The 21,219-nt window shown below is 41.3% G+C and overlaps 2 protein-coding genes across 4 annotated transcripts; both read left to right on the top strand.

Moving 5' to 3' along the window:
* Positions 1–370: 370 nt before the first annotated feature.
* Positions 371–5,754, top strand: LOC123960555 (coiled-coil domain-containing protein 112). Of its 3 annotated transcripts, none has more exons than XM_046035370.1 (14): positions 371–460; positions 983–1,110; positions 1,570–1,691; positions 1,914–2,003; positions 2,188–2,263; positions 2,482–2,608; positions 2,923–3,039; positions 3,252–3,389; positions 4,151–4,272; positions 4,523–4,649; positions 4,882–5,049; positions 5,200–5,298; positions 5,442–5,560; positions 5,657–5,754. In XM_046035370.1, exons 1-14 carry the CDS (start codon positions 431–433, stop codon positions 5,685–5,687), a joined length of 1,494 nt encoding a protein of 497 aa, XP_045891326.1. In that variant the 5' UTR covers positions 371–430; the 3' UTR covers positions 5,688–5,754. The 3 variants fall into 3 exon arrangements, with proteins under 3 accessions (XP_045891326.1, XP_045891324.1, XP_045891323.1); XM_046035368.1 differs by having other exon boundaries at positions 392–460; positions 980–1,110; XM_046035367.1 differs by lacking the exon at positions 371–460 and adding an exon at positions 717–849.
* Positions 5,755–6,061: 307 nt separating this feature from the next.
* On the top strand, positions 6,062–19,901 carry pggt1b (protein geranylgeranyltransferase type I, beta subunit). The gene is made up of 9 exons (XM_046035539.1): positions 6,062–6,214; positions 6,705–6,823; positions 8,389–8,453; positions 8,990–9,141; positions 9,487–9,619; positions 10,944–10,989; positions 12,747–12,931; positions 13,557–13,665; positions 16,442–19,901. The coding sequence occupies exons 1-9, from the start codon at positions 6,087–6,089 to the stop codon at positions 16,606–16,608; spliced, it is 1,104 nt and encodes a 367-aa protein (XP_045891495.1). The 5' UTR covers positions 6,062–6,086; the 3' UTR covers positions 16,609–19,901.
* The last annotated feature ends 1,318 nt before the right edge of the window (positions 19,902–21,219 follow it).

Raw genomic sequence — 21,219 nt, 5'->3', positions numbered from 1 at the left:
GCTGTTTAATGTCTCTTCAAATAAAAATGAACCTATGCTGGCTTTTCCACCTGTTGTTCTTTATATAGTTAACAGCCTACGTTGTGATTTGTAGTCTCATTTAGAGCGCTGGTGATCCGGATTTGTTAACTTAATCTTGCAAAGTTTGTATCTGGATCAGGGTGATCCAATCCAATGTTGCTTTGAAAAACAAAGTAAAATGGATTACTTGATCCTGATCCAAATCCGGATCATTATGATCCAGATTAAACCTTTTGAACAAAGTGGGCCCTGGTGGGAGCTCGTACTGTACCAGCTAATGTGTTCCAGTCCAGTCCTGTTTTACAGTGTCTGTTAATGATGAGCAGCGTCCTCTGCTGGTGTGAATCACTAACTACAGACAAGAAATCTCTTTTTACTAAATAAAGTTTGTTTACAGATTCTGTTAAACATGGCCACCCTAGCAACCACACGATGCTCGGTAGCTATCCCAGAGTTGTTTACTGCATTTGTTCTAAAATTGACACGTAACGTTAGTTGCAATTTGTCAGTCGACAACATTTTAATTAAGTCAAATGTTTAAAATGTGCAGGGAAAGCAAGGGAGGTGGGGTAACATACTGACGAGCTAGCGTTAGTTCATCAGTGCTAGCTAACGTTAGCTAAGAGACAGAAACTGCTTGCTAACTTCATTTTGTTTTTCATACGCTTACATACTGTAACTAATCCGGTGGACACTCGTCATTAATTTCTGTAATTTTGTGTGTTTGCCTGGTGTTTTGCTAGAGTACTAGCTACTAGCTGTCCGACAATGGATGCCATTTGTGTTACTTGGTTACCCATGGTTCCGTGTAGGCCCAGTTTGTCGAGGGTTTGTGTTCTATTATCGGACGCGATGTTGAGGAAGTCCAATCATCCAGCAACAAAAACTCACTGTGATTGTGGTTGTTTATTGCACTACGATCAGCTTTTGTGTTTTGCTTTCACCAAACGAATTTGAGCAGGGGGAGGGAGACTCCAGTGTCCAGCAGCCCTGCACATCATCACTGGTCAGCAGTGACAGTGTGGATCACAGGCTGGCCAGGCAAGGAGCTGCACAGTTTCTCAGGGAAGCAGAGAAATACAGGAGGCAGTAAGTGAAACTGCTCGAGTTATTTTATATTTCATTCTGATTCTTCAAACATGTAACTTTCACTTTAGAGATACAGTGGATGGACAAAAAGCTTCAAAAAGATTGTATTGACTGCAGGACTAATTTATTGGATTGCATAATATTGTAAGGTGCTCCCTTTGTTTTGTCCAGACCTGTGTTTCATCTGGGTTCGTATGCAATTTTTAGTCCCAGTTATATCACACACATCATTTGAATGAGGAGTAAAATAATTCTGTCATATAGGCTGAACAATAGCAAGAGCTACTTTGGTGCTGCTGAGTCACCTCTGTAAATGAGACAGACAAAAACCTGTGTTGTCACTAAACCACTGTAACGCATCAAATCAGTCCTCAAACATTGTGAAGAGTTATTATCAGTGCGTCTTTACTGGTGTGTAATGTAATATACCCATTTACCATTTCTCTTCTTTCTTCACAGGATTGAGAAGTTGGAGAAAGAGAGGACGCTGAGTGTTCAGTGCAGGAGGAATAGCTGGACCGATGTGTCTGGAGAGCTGGACGAGTATGAAAAAATGCTGGAGGAAGACAGAAATGCTGAGAGTGGGTCTTTCTCCGCATTACAGTATCCTAACATTTCCCCTAAAGTGTTTCATGCTGAAGGGGCCTCTGAGATGGCAATATTACAATTGGGAATAGAAATACTTTAGTCATAGCACTAAACCAATGTTAAAGGAAACATCCATCCCAGACACTTTACTGCTATGATAAAAACTGCGCTTCATAATGTTCTTTTGTTGTTTGTTTTTTGTTTTTTTCCATTAGAGATTAATCTTCAAAAGCAGCTATTGAAGATTCATAATGGTGTCAGGAAATTTCAGAGACAGCTAATAGATGTGAAGCCAACTCCTGAGTGTAAGTTTTGTATCTAGCAGTGTTTCCTCATACAGTTGTATTCCATCGTTCATTCAGTCATTGTGAAGTTGTGCACTGTTCAATAAAAGCATGGTGATTGAAGTGCCATAAGAGTACAATAGAAATAAGAGTATTTCAAGCCAGATTGTTAACAATGTTTCTGCATGTCTACTTGGGTTTTCAGTGATTGCAAGACTGGAGGAAATAATGTCAGAGGTGGAAATCTCAATTAACACCTTAAAGGAGGAACAGCGGTCATGGTAACTGGATACACTAAACAACTTTAGACCACACTCCTATAAAATGAAATGCACTTTAACACAATAACCCTTATATGTGAAATACTACATTTAACATATAATGTTAAGTTAAATACATACATCGGTAATACAATATTAGAAATACTAGAAACATTTAATATATTGCAATCCAATGCGTGTTGTGAATAGTCATCTTTGTGTTTCTCTGCTCCTCTCAGCTTTGAAGAACTTTTGAAGGAGGAGAGGACATGCAGACAGGAGGTCACTGCTTACGAGAAGAAGATTGAAAACTGGAGCCTTGCTGTAAAATCAGAACCCAAACTACCCCCAGCTTCCACTGTGAAGGTCGGTCTATCATCCTCTTCCTCCTTTGTGTATTTTCTTTGCTTTCCATCATTAATGCAATAAAAAGTGGAGGGAGAGCCAAGTTTGTGTGTTTAAATGTAGAATCTTAGAATTGGAGTGTGATGAATAAATATCACAAGATAGTACTGCTTTTGAGCTCAGAGATGGGAAAAAATATGTCAAAATTGTTTCTGAAATCATGAGAACATGTTTATAATCTGTTTTACATAGTTAGCGTCAGGAGTCGACACAAAAATATATCCAGGATTCTGACCCATGCGGCACTTCATTGATAGCTTTATCTTTTCCGTAAGACCAAACCCCTGGACAGAGACCTCCCTGCAGAGGTCAGAGCACTGGAGGCTTTCCTGCAGAAGACGGGAGGCCATAATGGTGGCTGGGACCAATATGACCACCAAGTCTTCCTTAAAGTAAGGTCATTCTGTCTCCAAAAACTTGTGTTACAAAGGAAATTCTCATTTTCTTGCCACCTTCCACCTTCCGCAGATTATTGCACTGAGCACCGCTCTTCAAGCAAACAGTGTTTACTGTTTTGCTATAGGCAACTTTAGCAGAAGTCAAGCCAAAGCTTGTCTGCCTCAAGATTCCTGACTGATTTACTGTAATCTGTTTTGATTTACAGGTCTGGACAAAGCATAGTGGGCAACAGGCCTACAGGAGAGAGGCCAAACTGTACCTGCCAGGTAAAACACTGGAGGAGATAGAGCAACACGAGGACTGGCATCAGGAGCTGATCTATCTACAGGACAAAAAGAGAGGGGTAGAGAATTGTGACAAAACATGTATGAGAGGAAAGCATACCTGATTTTGATTGGCACAGATTATTTAGTTGTCAGAATAATAATATTTGTATTATTTTTAGGGATAATTTTAACATCTTGAAAATTCTCTTTTCAGGACTAATTTGGGCTAATTGAAAGAATACCTATATTATACCCTCAGGCTCTCTGGTGTGGGGCACTAAAACTTTAGGTTAGAATTTTGTGTTAGGTTTTGTACTGTGGGGGGCTCACTTTATGCCGATTTTATTTGAAAAACAAATTCCACGGCAAGTAATTTTGCTTATTAACCCCCCATGAGTTAGAGAGGAGTAGCACTAATAATAAATATACCGCCACGCCATCACTACAGGTTTAATAAAGGCCTATTGTATCTGGCGTTTGATTGGCTCAGAGTATGCCTGTCATATTGTGGGTGGACAACACATTTGCTTTTATCACTTGAATAGCTGAAAAGTGACAAATTCACACACAACAACGCAGTTAAAGGGGCACAATCATCTTTACTCCGCCAGGTTGTAATATAATTCAACCTTTTAGTAGAAATTAATTTGGTTTCCAATAGTTTACCACCAATGCATGTACACTTTTATTCTGTTAACCTCAGTTAGAACCATCTTTATTCTGTAGAAACACAACATAACCAGGAGCTCAGAAAGAGCTTTTTTGGAAGCTGTGGTACCATCTTCTAAATAGTTTGTGAATTTCGTTTATACCACTTGCTGTCATACCATATACCCAGGCCATTCAGCGGTGGAAAGCCATCAAGCATCAGGAACGCCAGATCAGGATACAGAGTCAGGAGGAGGTGGAGGAGGCGGAAAGGAGGGAGAAGGAGGCCAAGAGTCAGGCCCACCAACACAGGTGAGTCAGAAGTAGAATAGAAAAGAATAAAACCCAGAAAGAAGAGGAGGTGGAGTGGACACTGATTCCATGACTAAAGCCGTGAAATGCACCCCCGAGTCATAAAATCCCACCAGGTCTGATGAGCAAAAGTGTTTGATTGGTCACATTTAATGAAGGTGAACCTGGGGGCTTTATTTGCTCATAGTCTTTGCTACTGCTGCTTTGATATCATGTTTGTTTTAGTGTGTTCTTTCCTCTTCTGTTTTAGGACTGAGGAGGAGAAGAGGGAGGCAGCACGGCGACTGGAGGAGTGGAGAGAAGAGAAGAGAAGGAAAGAGGAACAGGAAGAGGAGCAGAGACTAGCTGAGGATATACAAAAGAGGAGAAGAGAAAAGGTGCTTTGAGCATGTGTGTGTGAAAAGTAATTTTAGTGTAGTTGTGGTTGTTTATTATCATTTATAATACTTCTGTATTTGGTATGTACTTTCCTGTGTGTGTGTGTTTATGAGTATTGTGTAGTTAATTTAGCATGAACACATAATAGCAAAAGTTGGTGTTAAGAGGTGCGTGGTTGGTGCTCTCACCAAATATTTACCTGTACCAATCAAAATGATTTCTGTTTATCAGGAAGAGCGTCGCCGCCAGCTGGAAGTGAAGCTGACCCTTGAGGAGCAGCTACGACTGAGGAAAGAGGAGGAGGAGGAACAGGAGAGAAGGAGGAGAGAGGAGGAACAGAGGGAGGCGGATGAGAGGAGAAGGGAGGCAGCAAGGGGCATCAAACGCTTAAATGAAAGGGTACAAAGTCTGACAATCACAGCGACACCAAGAAACACAAGACCAGTTGTTTGTCTGTTTTAACCTGAGTGCTCAGCGTTACCACTTTCAGATAAATGGAGAAGTCACCGTACTGTGTAAAATACAAAGCTTGTCTCTGCCTTTCTGCAGGACCTTCACAAGGTGGAGGCAAGGCTGAGGGAAAAACAGCTGAGGGAAAAAGAGGAAGAGGAAAGACAGAGGAGAATCGCTGCTAAGTTGAAAGAGAAGGTACATGTTGTACAGGGAACAAGTCAGTCACGCGTCGTAAGATCTCTGAAGATGAGTAAGAAAAAGAAAATGTTTAAAATCTTAAACAGGATTGTGGGTGTCGGAAAAGGTTGATATTGTATATTATATTGTTCATCATTCAGGTGGATGGTCACGTCAGCAGAGACCCCTCCAGGCTTACCCGCCCTACTAAGGGATGGGAGGAGCGAATGAAACACATCGGGTCTTCAGGAGGAGGGCCTGTGCCACAGATGTTTCACAGGTCTGATACTGATTGCACTTTTCTATGAAGGAATGATTTGGATAAAACAGGTGACTGCTTGCTGAATCACTGAACTCTGCTGTTGTGTTGTTGCAGAGCTGTTCCCACTTGGAGACAGGGCCTGTGATGAGCAACGACGGAAGCCATTCTTTTTCTGTTTTTGTAGAAATGAGATTAAATGAAAATGTACACCAGATTGTGCCTTTATTTGAAACCATTGTGTGCTGCTGTTTTGAGGTTTTGTACAATCTTTAAATTCAATGACCTTGCATTTGGCAAAACAGTTATTTAAAAAAAAAAAGCTTTTCATTAAAGTTTTGTGTACATTTCACAACTTATTATTATTATTATTATTATTTTGCTCTTGTTAAAATGGTGGACTGGTAACAGTCCGTGTCATTGGTTATTGTGGAAGGAAATTTCCATAAATCCGAAAATACAATTTGTGCGCTGGTTGTGTTTTCGAGCTTTTATTTTGAAAAAACTGGTGTACCGGAAAAGATTCCTCATAGGTGCGAGTGCAAAGATGGCGGAAGAGGAGAGCCAGTTTGAAGAATTTGAGCAAATAGACTTTTTAAGAGATCGACATGTACGGTTCTTCCAGAGAACTCTTCAAGTGTTACCTGAGAGATACGCCTCGCTGGAAACAACCAGGTTAGTTTACTGGCATGAAAAACGTTGCTCAAGTTTAAATGTTTTGTAGAAGAACTTGATTAGCATCCAAGCTAGCTGTGGCTCAACCGCTTTGAATAGAGGCTAGTGCTACTTAGCTTATCGTGCTTGCTAACATCATCTAGGTAGTGAAGTTATGACAGATTGGCTGCGGTCAAACAGGAAACCACAGCTGGGCAAGATGCCCTGTGAAACTTGGTAGCCAAGGTTAGTTGGTCACATGGCTCATTTTAAAGTTAATTTCATAAATGGACTGTAAAGTTGTTCAGGTTCTTCATTTGTCAGCTAAACAAATACCTGTCCGTTCATCATGCTGTCGCCCAGTAACGTTAATCTCACTGCCACAATTTACATCGCCTATGATTTGTTGCATATCTCTGACCACGCATTCCTTCATAGATATGTGGATCTTTCTGTCTATCAATATTGAATTAGCCAAAATGAATACGCTTGCTATCTCCCTTCTTTCCAGGTTAACTATCATCTTTTTCGCTCTGTCTGGTCTCGATGTGCTGGACGCTCTGGATGTAATTGACAGAAACGTTATGATTGAGTGGATCTACTCGCTACAGGTTCTGCCCACAGAGGATCGTAAGTCTCGGTTCTTCCCAATTTTTCACACCTAACCGTAAATAAGATGGGTTTAAATAGTTAAATGTATGCTTTTAAAAAGGTCCTGTAGTACAAGGATTCGTTGCCAATAAAAATGACATAACGAAGGTTAACATGAAGCACCAAATCAAAAGGTTATTGTCAAGGCATAACGAAGAATGACATCGGCTTGTTTTTTCACTTTTGAGAGGGAAGCCGTCTGTGAGAAAATACTTGAGGGATGGAGACAGGTGGTACACAGGCTAGCTTAGAAGAGGTGCAGGGCTAGTGCTCATTATTGCTTTAAAGGGCACACTTGGTGCGGACTAACAAGGTTTCTAATGTTTGTGGCTGTATATGGTCACATCAAGAAAAGCATAACTTTAAGGAGCCTCGTGTTGAAACGACAGAAGCTGAAAGCCTTACTGAACTATTTCAGGTACATCTCTCTGTTAATGGTGTGCGTGTGCTTGTAAGGGTCTATGGTTTCATCAGTGGCGGAGGGCAACTAGGGGGCTGCTGGATGGGGGACTCAGAGCCAGTTCATGATACTGCCAGTGTGAGATTTTCTTAGGGCATACATTCCAGGATTGTCATGTCAAGTTTGACAACTTCAGACGAGTTCAAAGTGTGTGAAACGGTACCTCTGTTCATCAGGGCAAGTTGGACTCTTAGTTACCATATTTGTTTTTGTTTGGTCTCTAACAAGTCAGTCTACACCATCTGTTTAGATGCCCAGATAGTTAATTATTCAGGACATCAATCGAAATGAAGTCTGGATAGCCATGATTGGCCTCATTTTTGCCGCTGCCATATGTTTGATGTCTGGCAGGTTTCTTGTCATTAGATGTGAAAATACATTTTGGGGAGGCAGATTTCCTAATGTGGAAATACATTTTTTTGTTTGAAGCTCTTGAGACTTTTAACTGCTGTTGATGGGCGTGTTGTTGAAGTCCAGTTGAGCGCAGGTGTATTGAAAGAATGAATCTGCATATATCAAGTTAATCTATTAAAATGTGCGTCTGCAACTGTGCCAGAAGACTTCTGTCCCTTGTGTTGATCTTGTAGACTATTTTCAAATCAAAAATTGGTCAGTTGTTTCTTATGTTTGGTTTTTTTTAGCATTAGTATGCTGAAAAGGCGTGACTATTGTAGACAGTTTCTGGTTTGATTTTAATTTGAAAAATACAAACTCAGGAGTAAGTGAGCATAACACTTATCATGTAGTGCAAAATACTGAATGAAATTAGAAGCAGTCAGTCAAAAATAGTGATATGATGTGCCATATATTGAAATTGTCTCTGTAGCATGTCCTGCACTCTTTGCAGTTTGGTGACATTTTGTTAATTGGCTTCTGCTGTAAGTAACATTTCTATCACAGCCAGCAGATGGCATCAGCCCCCTTTTTCTGTCAAGCATCTTTGTAACACCTTGCTGAAGGTCAATCTGAATAGAACAAGACCTAGTTTATGAGACAGTGAACGAAAGTAGTGTTTCCTTGTTCCAGTTTCTCTTGATGTTTACCAGTATATAATATCTTCCCATCTCCTGTTGTTCTCTTCCAGAGTCTAACCTAAGTCGTTGTGGGTTTCGAGGATCGTCACATATTGGAATTCCTTACAGCACTAAGGTACTGCCCCTCCTTACCTCACGCTGTTTTTACACCTGATCTCAGGTTTTACCAAACATTGTGTCTGTCCTTAGTCTAAAGATATATTTTCAGTCAACGTATTCGCTACTGTGAACCAGTGTTTTCTCTATTTTGCCATTTGCATTAATCCTTCTCAAAATATTTCGTTTCAATCATTATACCAATCCATTCTCTCACATCAGGGGGTCTGGGGCTTTTCCAGTTTTATTAGCATCATCCCATCAGCTGTAATATTCATCTATTACAACAGTCATTGTAATAGATGTATTTTTCACATTTGCCATTACTGCTCCACCCCCATGGAGACATAGTTGCGGATGTAACAGCTTGAGTCTAAAGGTCTATTTTAGCTCTCTGTAGATGGCTAAATACTTGATCTGTCTGGGCCTGTTATTGGTTTTAAACAGCTTCTTTTCTCCATCCAGATGTTTGTTTTATTAGCTTCTGTGATCTCATGTGTTTTGTCTTCCCACTGCAGTTGTATGTATACTATATAATTTTGATATTTTCTTTAGGGTCCAGGTGTGCTCCATCCGTATGACAGTGGCCATGTAGCCATGACCTACACTGGGCTATGCTCGCTGCTGATACTGGGAGACGATTTGAGCCGGGTTAACAAACAAGCCTGCCTGGCTGGTCTCAGAGCACTGCAGCTGGAGGACGGCAGGTCAGTGTACACACAAACACACACACACACTTGCACTTTCACTCTGACTCAAATACACCTGAGGTCATGTGAACATTAGCAGCCTGAATGTGAACTGACAGTAGTTTGTCCACACAAATACATTGTGTATCATGTTTGGCAGATGACACCATCTTCAAACATGAATATATCTGAGTTAACACTCCAGCAATTTCATCTGACAGGCTTTTTTTTATTGCATTTGGCATGATATGACGTAAATGCTACAAATTCTGAATATAGCCACGCCACGCCAATTTTCACAATTTGTGCAACTCTCCTGTCTTTGTGGCTTTTTCTGTCTGTGTACCCCCCCCCCACTTCCAGTTTCTATGCAGTGCCAGAAGGAAGTGAAAATGATATACGGTTTATCTACTGTGCAGCCAGTATCTGTTACATGCTGGATGACTGGTCAGGCATGGACATCCAAAAGGCCATCGAGTACATCAGGGGAAGTTTGGTGAGTTGAATGTTTCATTAAACTACAAGGAGATGAAGATTTTACTGCACCCCTAATGAATAAGACCTATATTCCATGCTGGCAGTGCCGCCCTCTACAACCTCTGCATCTGTGCCATTCAAAGCAGTGCCTCTACACTTGAATGGGGAGAACAGGCCACCCACCTTCAGCAGGTGGCACTCTGCCTAGAAATACTTCATTTATTATAAATGTGTGGTGGTTGAGCAGTGCATCGTGGTCTTAAAGCTGTAGCAGAGGTTTTTCCACCCCCACCAAGAGCAAAACAAGATGTTCCAAGTTCATGATGTGGCACTTCAGTGATATTTTTGTCAGATTGTAGACTGATGTTTAACTCAACCCTTTACTTTAGCCTCAGTGTTTGTCTTTCCGTCAGAGGAGGGTTAGACACATCACAGCGGTCTGTGTGAGGTATTGTCTTCGTGCTCATCATCTCAGTGTCTTGTACAACTCGAGTCCCCAGAGCAGAGAGATGCTCCCATTCATCACTAAACTTCAGGTCATTTTAAATTTGACATTTAACACAAGTGATTCATTACATACTTTAGAGAAAGAGGATACGCTCTGTTAATTAGTTAACACATAACTGTGAATCATGTCTGAAAAGTATATTTATCCGCTGACCACATGCTGGTGGGTGGATTCCAAAAACATCTTTGGCAATGCAAGTTAGTTGTTGGTAAGTATACGGAAAGCTCCAGATGATAGATGGTTCTGTGTGGAAAAGCCCTGGAACAGTAACAAGTTTACCAGCCACACTGAAGTTTCACTTATGTTTGAATGGCGCCAGGTATCCATCGTTATGGTCTGATCAGACCAGGCACACAAGCAGACAAGGTCTCAACCTTGTTAGTTTTTTCCCCAAGTGACTGCCATCTGTTGCTGAACTTGTGTATTTTTGTAGGAACCAGTAGGAGTCCCAAGGCAATGCACAATGCTCATTTTTGTCAGCAGTTGATTGCAACACAACCAAAAACAAGAAAGAAGGAAAGAGCAAAATGGAACAAGTTAGCATACCATTTGATGATGCATTCGGTTGTGACTTGACCAGTGAGAAATGGGAAGACTCATTTTGACACAACACATTTGTGTCTACAAAGCCGGTTAAAACAGCCCGGAAGGCATGTTGGTGTTATTTTTTGTTTGTGGCGACAGCTTCAGTTTTAACTTATGCCTCGCAAATGTATTTGTATATTTTAAATATATACGTTCAGGTCGACCTCTTCTGCCACTAATCTCTTTCATTAGCCTTTCTTGCCAGATGAAATACTGCTTGTAATTGAATGGCCTTTCGTTCTCCACACAGTCATACGACAATGGGTTTGGCCAGGGAGCTGGGCGAGAGTCACATGGTGAGTATGAGACTCCTGTAATGGTTTATACTTAGCGATATCAGAAATCTGAGTTTGAAAGCACATCAGGGGGACTGTCTGGTAGGTCAGAGAAGAAGAGCAAAGATGTACACACTTGGCAGCCCAGATTTAAAAAAAAATCTTATTTATAAATTTAGATTTTCAAGTTAAGCCATATCAGATCAAAACTTTGTGTGCGTTGGCGTGGTAGAGGGCATGAAAGTGACTGATGGGAGTAACTGGTTTAAAGGATTAGCCATTAAAATCAATCTCTGTAGATACATTGTCCTCATTAATCCATCCCCCGCTCAAATTAAACCTTATTATTCTGACAGACAAGCCTTTCTCCTACACACACATGCACACTTCAAACCACATAGGCCATATCCATAGTCACTTTTTGACATGGTAGGCAGCATTTCCTGTTAATTTTACAAAAGACTGTGAATACTGCTTGATGGGGCAGATCCCAGTGCGTCTCGGTAATTTCCCTCCTTATGATAATTTTGACTTCTATGGTTACAGTCATTGAGACTCTGCTCTCTTTTTGCAAGCCAGCCAACTCTCTGTCTGAGAGCTGATTACACCTCAGTGGAGATATACAGAAGATGGCCATTACCCATCCACCCTTGAAGCGTGTGTTTGCTCGGCACCAAGACCTCCCACACCGTGTGTGCGTTAAATGTGCGCAGACCGTTTTTTCTAGAAGATTTTGGAGAAAAAAGTTTCTGTGTAGTTCAATATATGAAAGTAAGTAAACGGAAAGGAAGTAAAGAATGAACTTTCTCTATATATTCAGTGTGGTTGGTTTTGATCTCACTGCTTCCTCAATTTTTTCCAACATTTTCTACTTCTTTAGGCTATGTACTCTTCTTTTCTGAAGACAGAGTGCATGTGAATGTATTTTGAATTTGTTAAAAACGTATGTCTGTCCCAAACCTACTGTTTAGAATAAGTGGTTTTAGATTCCCCACAGTTGTTTGATCTAGATTTATATTTATCCCCTCTGATCTTCCTGTGCCTGCAGCAGATAGTGAGCTAGACATGTCTGATTGTAGGCAGGGGTAACATGTTGACAGATTTACACCCCTGACCCACGCATTTGACCCCGCCTTTCTCTTCCTCACGCGTGCACACACAAAAGCAAAGATAAACAACCCGGGGATGGTGGTAATGTTTCGGCATTAAACGCATGATGATAACGCTGACAGTTGTATTGTACAGGGTGATGGATAGCTGCTGCTTGTGGCTGCACTGATAACAGCCTGTCATCAATCGATGAGCACACTCATGTTTGCGTGACTGCAGCTGTAAAGATGCTCTGCATTCAGTACTTAAAATTCTGCAGCATCTTTATTTCACTCACAAGTCGTCAGTTATTGTGCAGAAAAGTATAAAAAAAAAAAAAATTCCTCACAAGTACATCTTTTATTTTTTTTTATAAGAAACATAAGGTTGCTCCACATTGCGATAACTTAAAGGCAAGGTGCAAAGTGAGTGTAGCAGCATGCTATCAAAAAATCTGGCAGTAAAAGGTCCCACATGCAGACACGCCCTCTGTTTTTACTGCAGTGCCCTTTAATCATCTTCTTGTCTGTCGTGAAAACATGTCAGGGTAATCCACTGGAACCGCTTCTCAATTTTAATACATTGTCAGAAATCAGTAGTCTCATTTAACGGGACTCAATTTTTTGGTATGAATTGTCCACATCCACTGAATGTTGTGTCATCGTTCTCCTGCCTGTCTGTGTGTCCAGGTGGCTGGACGTACTGCGCCATAGCTTCTCTGTGTCTGATGGGTCGACTGGAGGAGGCGCTGAGTCAGCGGGAGCTGGACAGGATCCGGCGCTGGTGTATCATGAGGCAGCAGACCGGCTTCCACGGGCGCCCAAACAAACCTGTAGACACATGCTACTCCTTTTGGGTGGGAGCTACACTAGAGGTACAGAGTGGTGTAACAGACTCTCCTGCATGCATTAACAAGTTTAGCACATTTAAGAAAATAACTTCCGATTGTCTGCACTTTTGAGGTTTGAAAAGTTGTACTGGCATGTGCTAAATAACATGGGGACATTTTTAAAATAGCACTGTCTAAACAACCGGGCTAATTCAGCACAGCCACATACACACACAACTCAAAAAACGTGTGAGCAAACCTTTCAGCATGTAGGTCATTACTATGCCAGAGGTACATGCATGCACACTAACATGATCAAGAAAACTGTTAGCTAAACTGCAAACAGCTATGAGTAAGCCAGCGATACACGCAATGCAGGAAAACTGTGAATTTCTAGGTCAGAACTATGCCAGAGGGACATGTGCACACTCAAACAAAATATTTGTATATGGCAAAAGTGCAGTATGGCAAACAATAAGGCTTGGTGTTTTCTTCACTAGTATCTGTATAGATGGAGAATATCATGGAATCTTTCATCACAATTCTGTGATTTTATATTAGATGTGTATGGTTAGTTTTTTTTTACATTTGCCCCCTAATGTTCTTGTAAAACTTATCCCTCGTTTCCCTCCTCTCTCTCACACTACCCCCACCCTCTCTCCTGTCCCAGCTGTTAGATGTGTTCCAGTATACAAACTTTGACAAGAACAGGAGTTTCATCCTGTCCACGCAGGATCGGTTGGTGGGGGGATTCGCCAAGTGGCCGGACAGCCATCCAGGTAAATAATTTGACTTGCAGAGGCGTGCTATAAGAGGAACATCTTGCAGTAAACATTCAGCCATCAGATGGAGTGCAAATAAAAAGGCCCTTACCGGAAAGCCAATCACAGAATTCTGCCGCAGTTGTTCATATTGGTTTTATGTCAGTGTTGCTGTTTTTAGTATCTGCAGGGGACTTTCTGTCAAAGTAAGAGTGATGCAAATCCATATACTGCTGTCAAGGCCACAGGAGTGGAGTGGGGTTGAATGACATGTTTAATGTCCATGTGATGGAAACAAACAGAAACAGACTATGCAGAGGTTATTATTCAACATACTGTTGCTGTTCATTTTTCAGTAGCTTCAAAGATCTCGCGTCAAGGACAAAAAGATGGTGAAACTAAGCTGTTTCGATTTATTTTTCTCTTTCGGCTGAACAGTTTCCACCCGGCCCTCCACAGGTGCGGAGAGGTCAGGGTGGAGTTGCGGTTGGCAGTTTTACTTCAAGAGCTCAATGGAAAAGCTCTTGTAACCCTAAACTTCAATGTGTGTGTATGTGTTTGTGTGCTCCTGCTTGCCCTTGTACTGTGTAATTGATGAGGTGATTGTTCATAGGTAGCCCAAGGATACAAGAGTTTGAGCTCCTCACGTTACAGGGACAAGGCAGGGAAGATACGCAGGAAGAAACAATGAGGCAAAACAGATGCTGCATTCACAAAGCCTCGTAAATATTCCTGAACAACAGAGAGTTTTAGGAAATAAAAGGGACTCTCTTTCTGTATGGGTACTGATGGCATTGGACTGGCATGTCCTTGAACAATGCAGTCATGCACAGCTACTGGTGTTCCGGGAACTGGTCTAGAGGAAGATGGGAACAAAAGAAGGTGTTGTGTATTTGTCAAGCAGAGCTGGACCGTATATAGATAAATGTAATTTGAACATTTGACACAACCTGGTTCTGTCCACAGATGCTCTTTTAGGAAGGAGTTCAGGTCATCGGCTTCAGTTTTCATGTTAGCAGTTGGTATTGCGTAGAGAGAGGGTGGTTAAAATTTCAGCCCAAATTGATTGGAGTGAGTCTCAATAAAAGTGTCTGTTGTCATGAACCCAAGAAACAGATCCATAGCTCATTTCCTTGCCTGACTTGATGGCTATAAAAACAGTTGAACGGATGCCCAAGTGATGGACCACAGATAATATTAATTATATTAATTTCAAGAATAATCTCAACAATTTAATGTTGCCATTGTTTTTGTATTAATTAGTTTGAAAGTCCATTCACAGATCGTGCCGTGTAACAACTTGCTCCTCTATTTTGGCTTGACGCAATCCCTGCAGCACATCAGAGCGCTTTGCTTGACGGAATTGGACGGGACTGCCAAAACGACATGGACGAAAGACTAGTCCTTGCTATATCTGGGTATCCCTGCCTTTAATATCCCAACAGCAGGCAGTTATCGTGACCAAAATGTGTAGCTTGGTTCAAATTTCATGTGATCATGAAAGCCACTCGGTAATCATACTTAAAGGGAATACTTTAAAATCTTTTTATATAACAATGTATTAAATGACCACGTGAAAACAATGCAACAACTGTTGAGTTATTAACTAAATCTGCTGCTCCCCTCGGCTCTACGGAGCTATATGTTGAATTTCAGTTTATTGTTTAGCTGTCCACAACTTCGTTTTAGCTCACACTTACTGCTCTCTAGCATTGGTTTTGGTCGCACCAGACAGCCGTTTTCATCGATAACCGCTCCTGCTCAGCACCAAACAGAAGACGGACACAGTTGGCGACTTGCTGGAGAACATACTGGAGCATTTAGCATTTCCCTCAGGAGTTGCAAGAGACCAAACGGAGAGCTAAAAGAGAGTGAATTTATTAGACTTAAATTTACCAGGTGTCCAGAAACACAAGTCCACATGGATGATAAAGTTGCTCCATAACTGCTGGGTGTGTAAATTTGCAGCTTCTTGCAAACCAAATTTTAAAAGGCGATGATATCTCAGTGTTGTCCACAACTTATTTTCCGGTGCCTCCAAGTGGCTAGAAAAGATGCTGCTGGCCGATAATCCAATATTATTATTTATGATGGACGTGGTCTTACCCTGTTCATGTAATTTGCAAATGTCCAAATTAATTATTCTGAACTAGTTGCAATCAAAAACATAAATTGGATTGTTTCATGTATCATTTTGTATACAGTTGCCATATATCATACATTGCGAAATAAAACTAAATGGAAAAATATCCTTTAATAATCAAATCTTACCTCAAACCTTGGACTAATCAGGACAAGTCTTATGTACAGCCATGAGTTTGTGCCCTTATGAGTCCTGATTGATGCGGCTAATAGTGCTTTGATTAATTCTGGTGTCTCTGTCTAATCAGCTGTCATTTCATTGAAATTCAATTATTGCTCCATTTACTGGCCTGTGCAGCTGGTACTCTGGTCCCGGGGAGGGAAAGGGCCACAGGGCCAACCTATGTGCATTATTACTATCTTCTTAAAGGAGGAGTACAACAAAACAACTTCTGCACAATGGTGTTTTTTTGTTTTTTTTTTTTTATGGGAAATTAGGTTATTGTGTTTATTGATTCAGTAATGGAGAGTGGTAAACGAACACCATCGTAGTCTAATCTGTGCACAAATGTACAATCCTGTCACATGCAGGTGCTTCTGCGGTGACACATGTTACCATCCCTGACAAAGATTTTCCCCTTTTTTCCCTCCTTACTCTCACTCTTTCACCTCTCAACCCCCTTCCCCCCTCTCTCAATTTCCCTTCCACCAGACCCTCTCCATGCCTACTTAGGGCTGTGTGGTCTGTCTCTGATCGGAGAGCCCAATCTGAGGAAGGTCCACCCAGCTCTTAACATCACCCAGAGAGCCTTTGAGCACCTCCAGCAGCTGCAGCAGACGTGGAGGGACAGCACCGGCAGGTGCAGCAGGCAGCACTGACAGCAGGATGATCCACGGCTCTGTCTCTGAACAGGTTCAGGGATCAGGAGCATCTCTCCTGAAGACGTTTGGCCACTCATCTGAGACGCCTCCTCATTTCAGGAATCAGGAAGGTTTTATTTGTTTTTTTTCCAGTTACACATTAGTAACTTTGTGGAGGTCATTTTAAGTCCCATCTAAAGTGACTTTTCTGTTAAGCAATACATGCCACACTTTCTTGCTGCCTTTTTATTAGTAGACTAGTTAAAAACAATGTGCATTGTGGTCTGTGGGAATAAGAATATGTGCCAGAAAGTTGAGTCACTGGAGACGTGAAAAAGATTCCGGATGCCTCAATTTTGCGACCTTTTTAGATAATGATGGTTTGGAAGCGTCCTGCTCCTCAGACTCATCTTAATGGTCAACAACACACTCTGTTAAACTGTAAACTGTCCTTGCCAAGGATGAACACTACTGACTGACTTCACATGGACATAAGAAACATCCTTAAAGTAAACCTCACAATCTGAGAGGGGAGCGCCCCCAAGGAGGGCTCAGGGAACATCTAAATTGTGTCTTGAAAGGGTTCTGGAGTAACTGGTGGCTTCAGTAGCTGAAGCTTTTTGAGTATTATAACATATACGTTCCTTACTGTTGTTCACAAACAAGTATGGGCCCTGTGGTAATTTTGAGGGGAGAGTTGGAAATTGTTGAGACAAATTCAAGTTTCCTTTTTAGATTTACATTCTTCACTCCCAAGTTATATCCTCTCTATGCAGTATTTTTTTGTCTCCCCCCTCCTAACATGTCCGTCCTCTTGTTGCTCTTGAACCTCTTCAAAGCCTCGAGCTCTCCAGTCCCAGTGGTGATACCAGCCTGGCAGGTAAACTTACCCAAGTCTATGACTGGGGGGGGGGGGAATCAAAATACTTGTTGAAGAAAGATTAAAAAATTGAGTTTAGCTACAGGCCTCATCTCTTCAGAATGAAGTTTATTCACATTTTTCCAAAGGCTAACTGAAAAATAGATCGAGCCTCTTAAGGGAGTTTAGTAAATAAGGGAGAATTCCCTTTTTTCTGCAAGAGAGTAGATGTCTGTTTCAGCCGCAGATCCCATCTGGACACCCCCAGACTCCTGAACCCTGAACTGATCTGAGCTACACCCCTTCACCAGCTTCCGTACTCGCTGCAAGCCTCTAGCCAGCCTGAAATCGATAGGAGAAAGATGAGCTATCATAACCTGGGGAAAGGTATTATTTTGAACAGCACTGGGAATTGACTTATTTTCAGAACAAACAATGCAGGGCAAAAAACAAAGAACAATGAGCAGGATGTGCCTCCGAGTGTCAGGTTATGGAAACAACTGTTTCCCATTGTGCTGGTCACTTTGTCCTAAAAGCCTTAAACAAGGTTTCAATCCTACCATCTACCGCTGGACTCCTCACTAAACCACTACCAACGCACAGATGTTTATCCAGCCTTATTGCCCTGAAATTTTTGTGTTGAGCTCAGCCGGTTCCTGTTACTTTCACGCCACTGCTCTGATTCCCAGCGAAGCAACATTTCCAGCTTCACAGGTTCCTCCAGCCCCCCCTGCTGAAGCCACACCCTTTCATTATAGGACCGCTGTCACAGCAGACACCTGCTCCCTGAGATGACGAGTGAGGAAGAGACAATCTCACAGCAGGTCAGAAATAGAGTAGCCTGTCTGCAGCATGTTACCTGCGGGAGTCTACTGTGTGTAGCAGCAGTTCTGAGTGGATATAAAATATACTGCCTCTGTAGTTTTCCTCCCACCTTCTAAAATGAAGCTGCCCATGTCTACCTTCCTGACAAGTTGCCCTCTTTTTTTTTTTTCCCCTAGATTTAGACAGAGCAGGCAGACAGAGGGGAGGAGAGGTGAGGTGAATAAATAAATCATTTCTCCATCTATTATTAAAAGTGAACTGTCGGAGCCTGGAATCTCCTCACTGAACCCAGACCAACCCCCCAGTGTTATATAGCCTTGTTTTGGTGCAAAAATATTGCTTTTTAGCAAACTGCTTCCTACAGAGCTGTAATGTTTTATGTTGCTGTTTTACCTAAGACACAGTTTTGCTACAGTTGCTCTTACTGATCTTGCCGTCATCTTTTATGCCATTTTTTTAAAATAAACATTTAGTTCGTTACCACAGAATATTTTAAATATTTTCAATTTTGTGAAATGACTTTCATTGTCGCTGCTGATTTGAGCCTCAGACAAACAAAATGTTGTAATACAAGCTCAAAAAAATTTTGCTTTTGCATAATCTACCCTATAATATTCTGGTATTAAACCTTTTTGTTACTTGTCCTAAAAAGAAAAGGACCATGTCTCCCATGCATCCTCTGAAGTGACTTCAGTCTGGGTTATGTCCTTAGCGTACAAAATCCAAGTCACACAGCAAGATCCACTCACTCAAACTTGATTCTGAAATGTGCCTCACGTAGCATTGTTCTGGGTCACACTCTACATGTACAGCATGCTTAAATTGGGCTTAGCCTGGCTGTTTCTGTCAAGAAAGGCGCTTAATATAAGTGTTCTCTTGAGAAGATGGAGGAAAGGTGTATAATACATCCTGGTAAACATTCAGGAAGTGGCACACCTACTCTGTAAAATTTTTGTCCTCCTCCCATCTTTGCAGAGGTCACTTATCCAATCAGACATGAGCTGACTGGTAGAAGCCGTTTTACCAGAATCTCTGTCCCTTCGCGACTGATGGATAGTTTTATTTCCAGACGGGGAGGGAAGAATTCATAAATGCTTACTCGACTTTAAAAAGTAAGAAGGCTTGGATGAATGGATCTGTCACTTACTGCGGATGAAGGCAGTTGTTATATTGCATCTGCTTTTTGTTACATCACGCTGCAGTCGCTGCCCTCAGTCCCGCAGCATGAAAAGAGGGGACCGAGGCTTTGCGCTTTTAAGACGGCTGCAGGGAAAGCTGTATTTGGACGGCCAGGAAATGTGAAAGTCTTTTGAGATGCAGCCAAATGTCACACATGGTATATAGTGAAATCCTGCTTTATCTTCAACTAATATACATACTGTAATAATAAATAATGTAACAATAAATGTAATGGAATTTATTTTTTCTATGCTTTGTAGGGATATTGAGTGTAGATAAATATGTAAATGACTATAAATATGTGACTTCTATTGTGCAAGTGCTCAATATGAAAAAATGTTTACAGCTACATCAGTGAGACGGTTAGAGGAACTGGATATGTGATGTTGATTCAAGCTTGGCGGTGCATACTGTATTTATGGTGAATAAAAACATGTACTAACTTTTACCTTTGTCCTGGTTTCAGTGTGTTTTGTCTGTGTGAGCTTTTGGTATCCAGACGTAAAGAGAGGGTTGGTACAAAGCAAACTGTCTATTAGTAATGGTGGTCCCACGGGGAAAGGTCACCAATAACACTAGGATTTATTGCCTCGTGACAACAAGAATCCACACTAAATTTAGAAGGATGAAAACGTTAGTTTTTCAGATACCTTGTCAAGTACCAAAGAGTTGGTCGTTCAACAACAAAAGGTTGTGGCTTCACCAAAATAATTCAAGAAACCTCACAACAAAAATCTCAATCCTGATCTATACCAAATATAAATCACTAGTTCTTTGGCCCATAGCCTTTTGACATATTTCATTGAAATCTATCACCTTTTTTCCATCCGTATCCCTATAAAATGTCATAGCTATTTGGGCAGTAGTTATCAAGTTTTCTTGCTCTGTACAGAAGTATTGGGTAACAAAAACAGGACCTCCAACAACAAAAAATATTTCAGATGTGATCTCAGTTTGCTTACAAATCACCAAGTTAACATATTTTATCCTAACGTGCAGTAACACTTGCGTAATTAAAAGACGAAAGAATGAAATATCCTCATTACTCGGCTGGACCATAAAAACCAATAAGATCGTTTGGCCCCACAGGGATCCTTAAGTTAAGTTTTGAGTATTGATAACTATTCAGCACAAGGGGGTTTTATGTTCTGATTAAAGGTGGAATTTAAATCGGAGGCAGACATTGTTGCCACTAATAGTCAGAAATTGTATGTTACATCCATCACTAACCTATTTATCCTGTGTCAAACATGGCACTTTTATTCCCACAAGTGTCAGCCTTAGTTGGGGTTTTCCATTCCTGTACCAATTGAAGAAGTGAGTAGCGTAAGTACTTTTTCTTTCCTTTAGGAAAAAGGAAAGAAAAGGAAATCACTCGTTTGGCTGTGTATGATCACCTCCAACAGCTGAGTTTCTGTACAAAAGACCACATCTTTATTTCCTTTCACAGTCGGCAGTGTGGCTGGATGACTCATAACTGTTGTTGCTCTATTTTTAACTTCAAAGATGACAACTGGTCAGCAGTTTTCCTAATTTGCCTCAATTGCCTTTCATTTTTCTGCAACGTGCATGAGTTGTGCTTTAAAGTAACAGTCTGATGGTGTTTTTTTCTGTTCTTTGCTAGGTCAGTGACTAAGGCATGATTAAAAGCCCTGGGGGAAGGGGAGTTTCACTGGATACAGGGCACACATGCAAACACATATAGAGTCCCACCTGGGAGCTGCATAGCACACTCGCAGACTTCACTGTTGGCACTGACAGGGTAA

Source organism: Micropterus dolomieu, linkage group LG21 (genome assembly GCF_021292245.1).
Source record: "Micropterus dolomieu isolate WLL.071019.BEF.003 ecotype Adirondacks linkage group LG21, ASM2129224v1, whole genome shotgun sequence".
Lineage (NCBI taxonomy): Eukaryota > Metazoa > Chordata > Actinopteri > Centrarchiformes > Centrarchidae > Micropterus > Micropterus dolomieu.
This window is presented reverse-complemented; position numbering and strand designations above follow the sequence as displayed.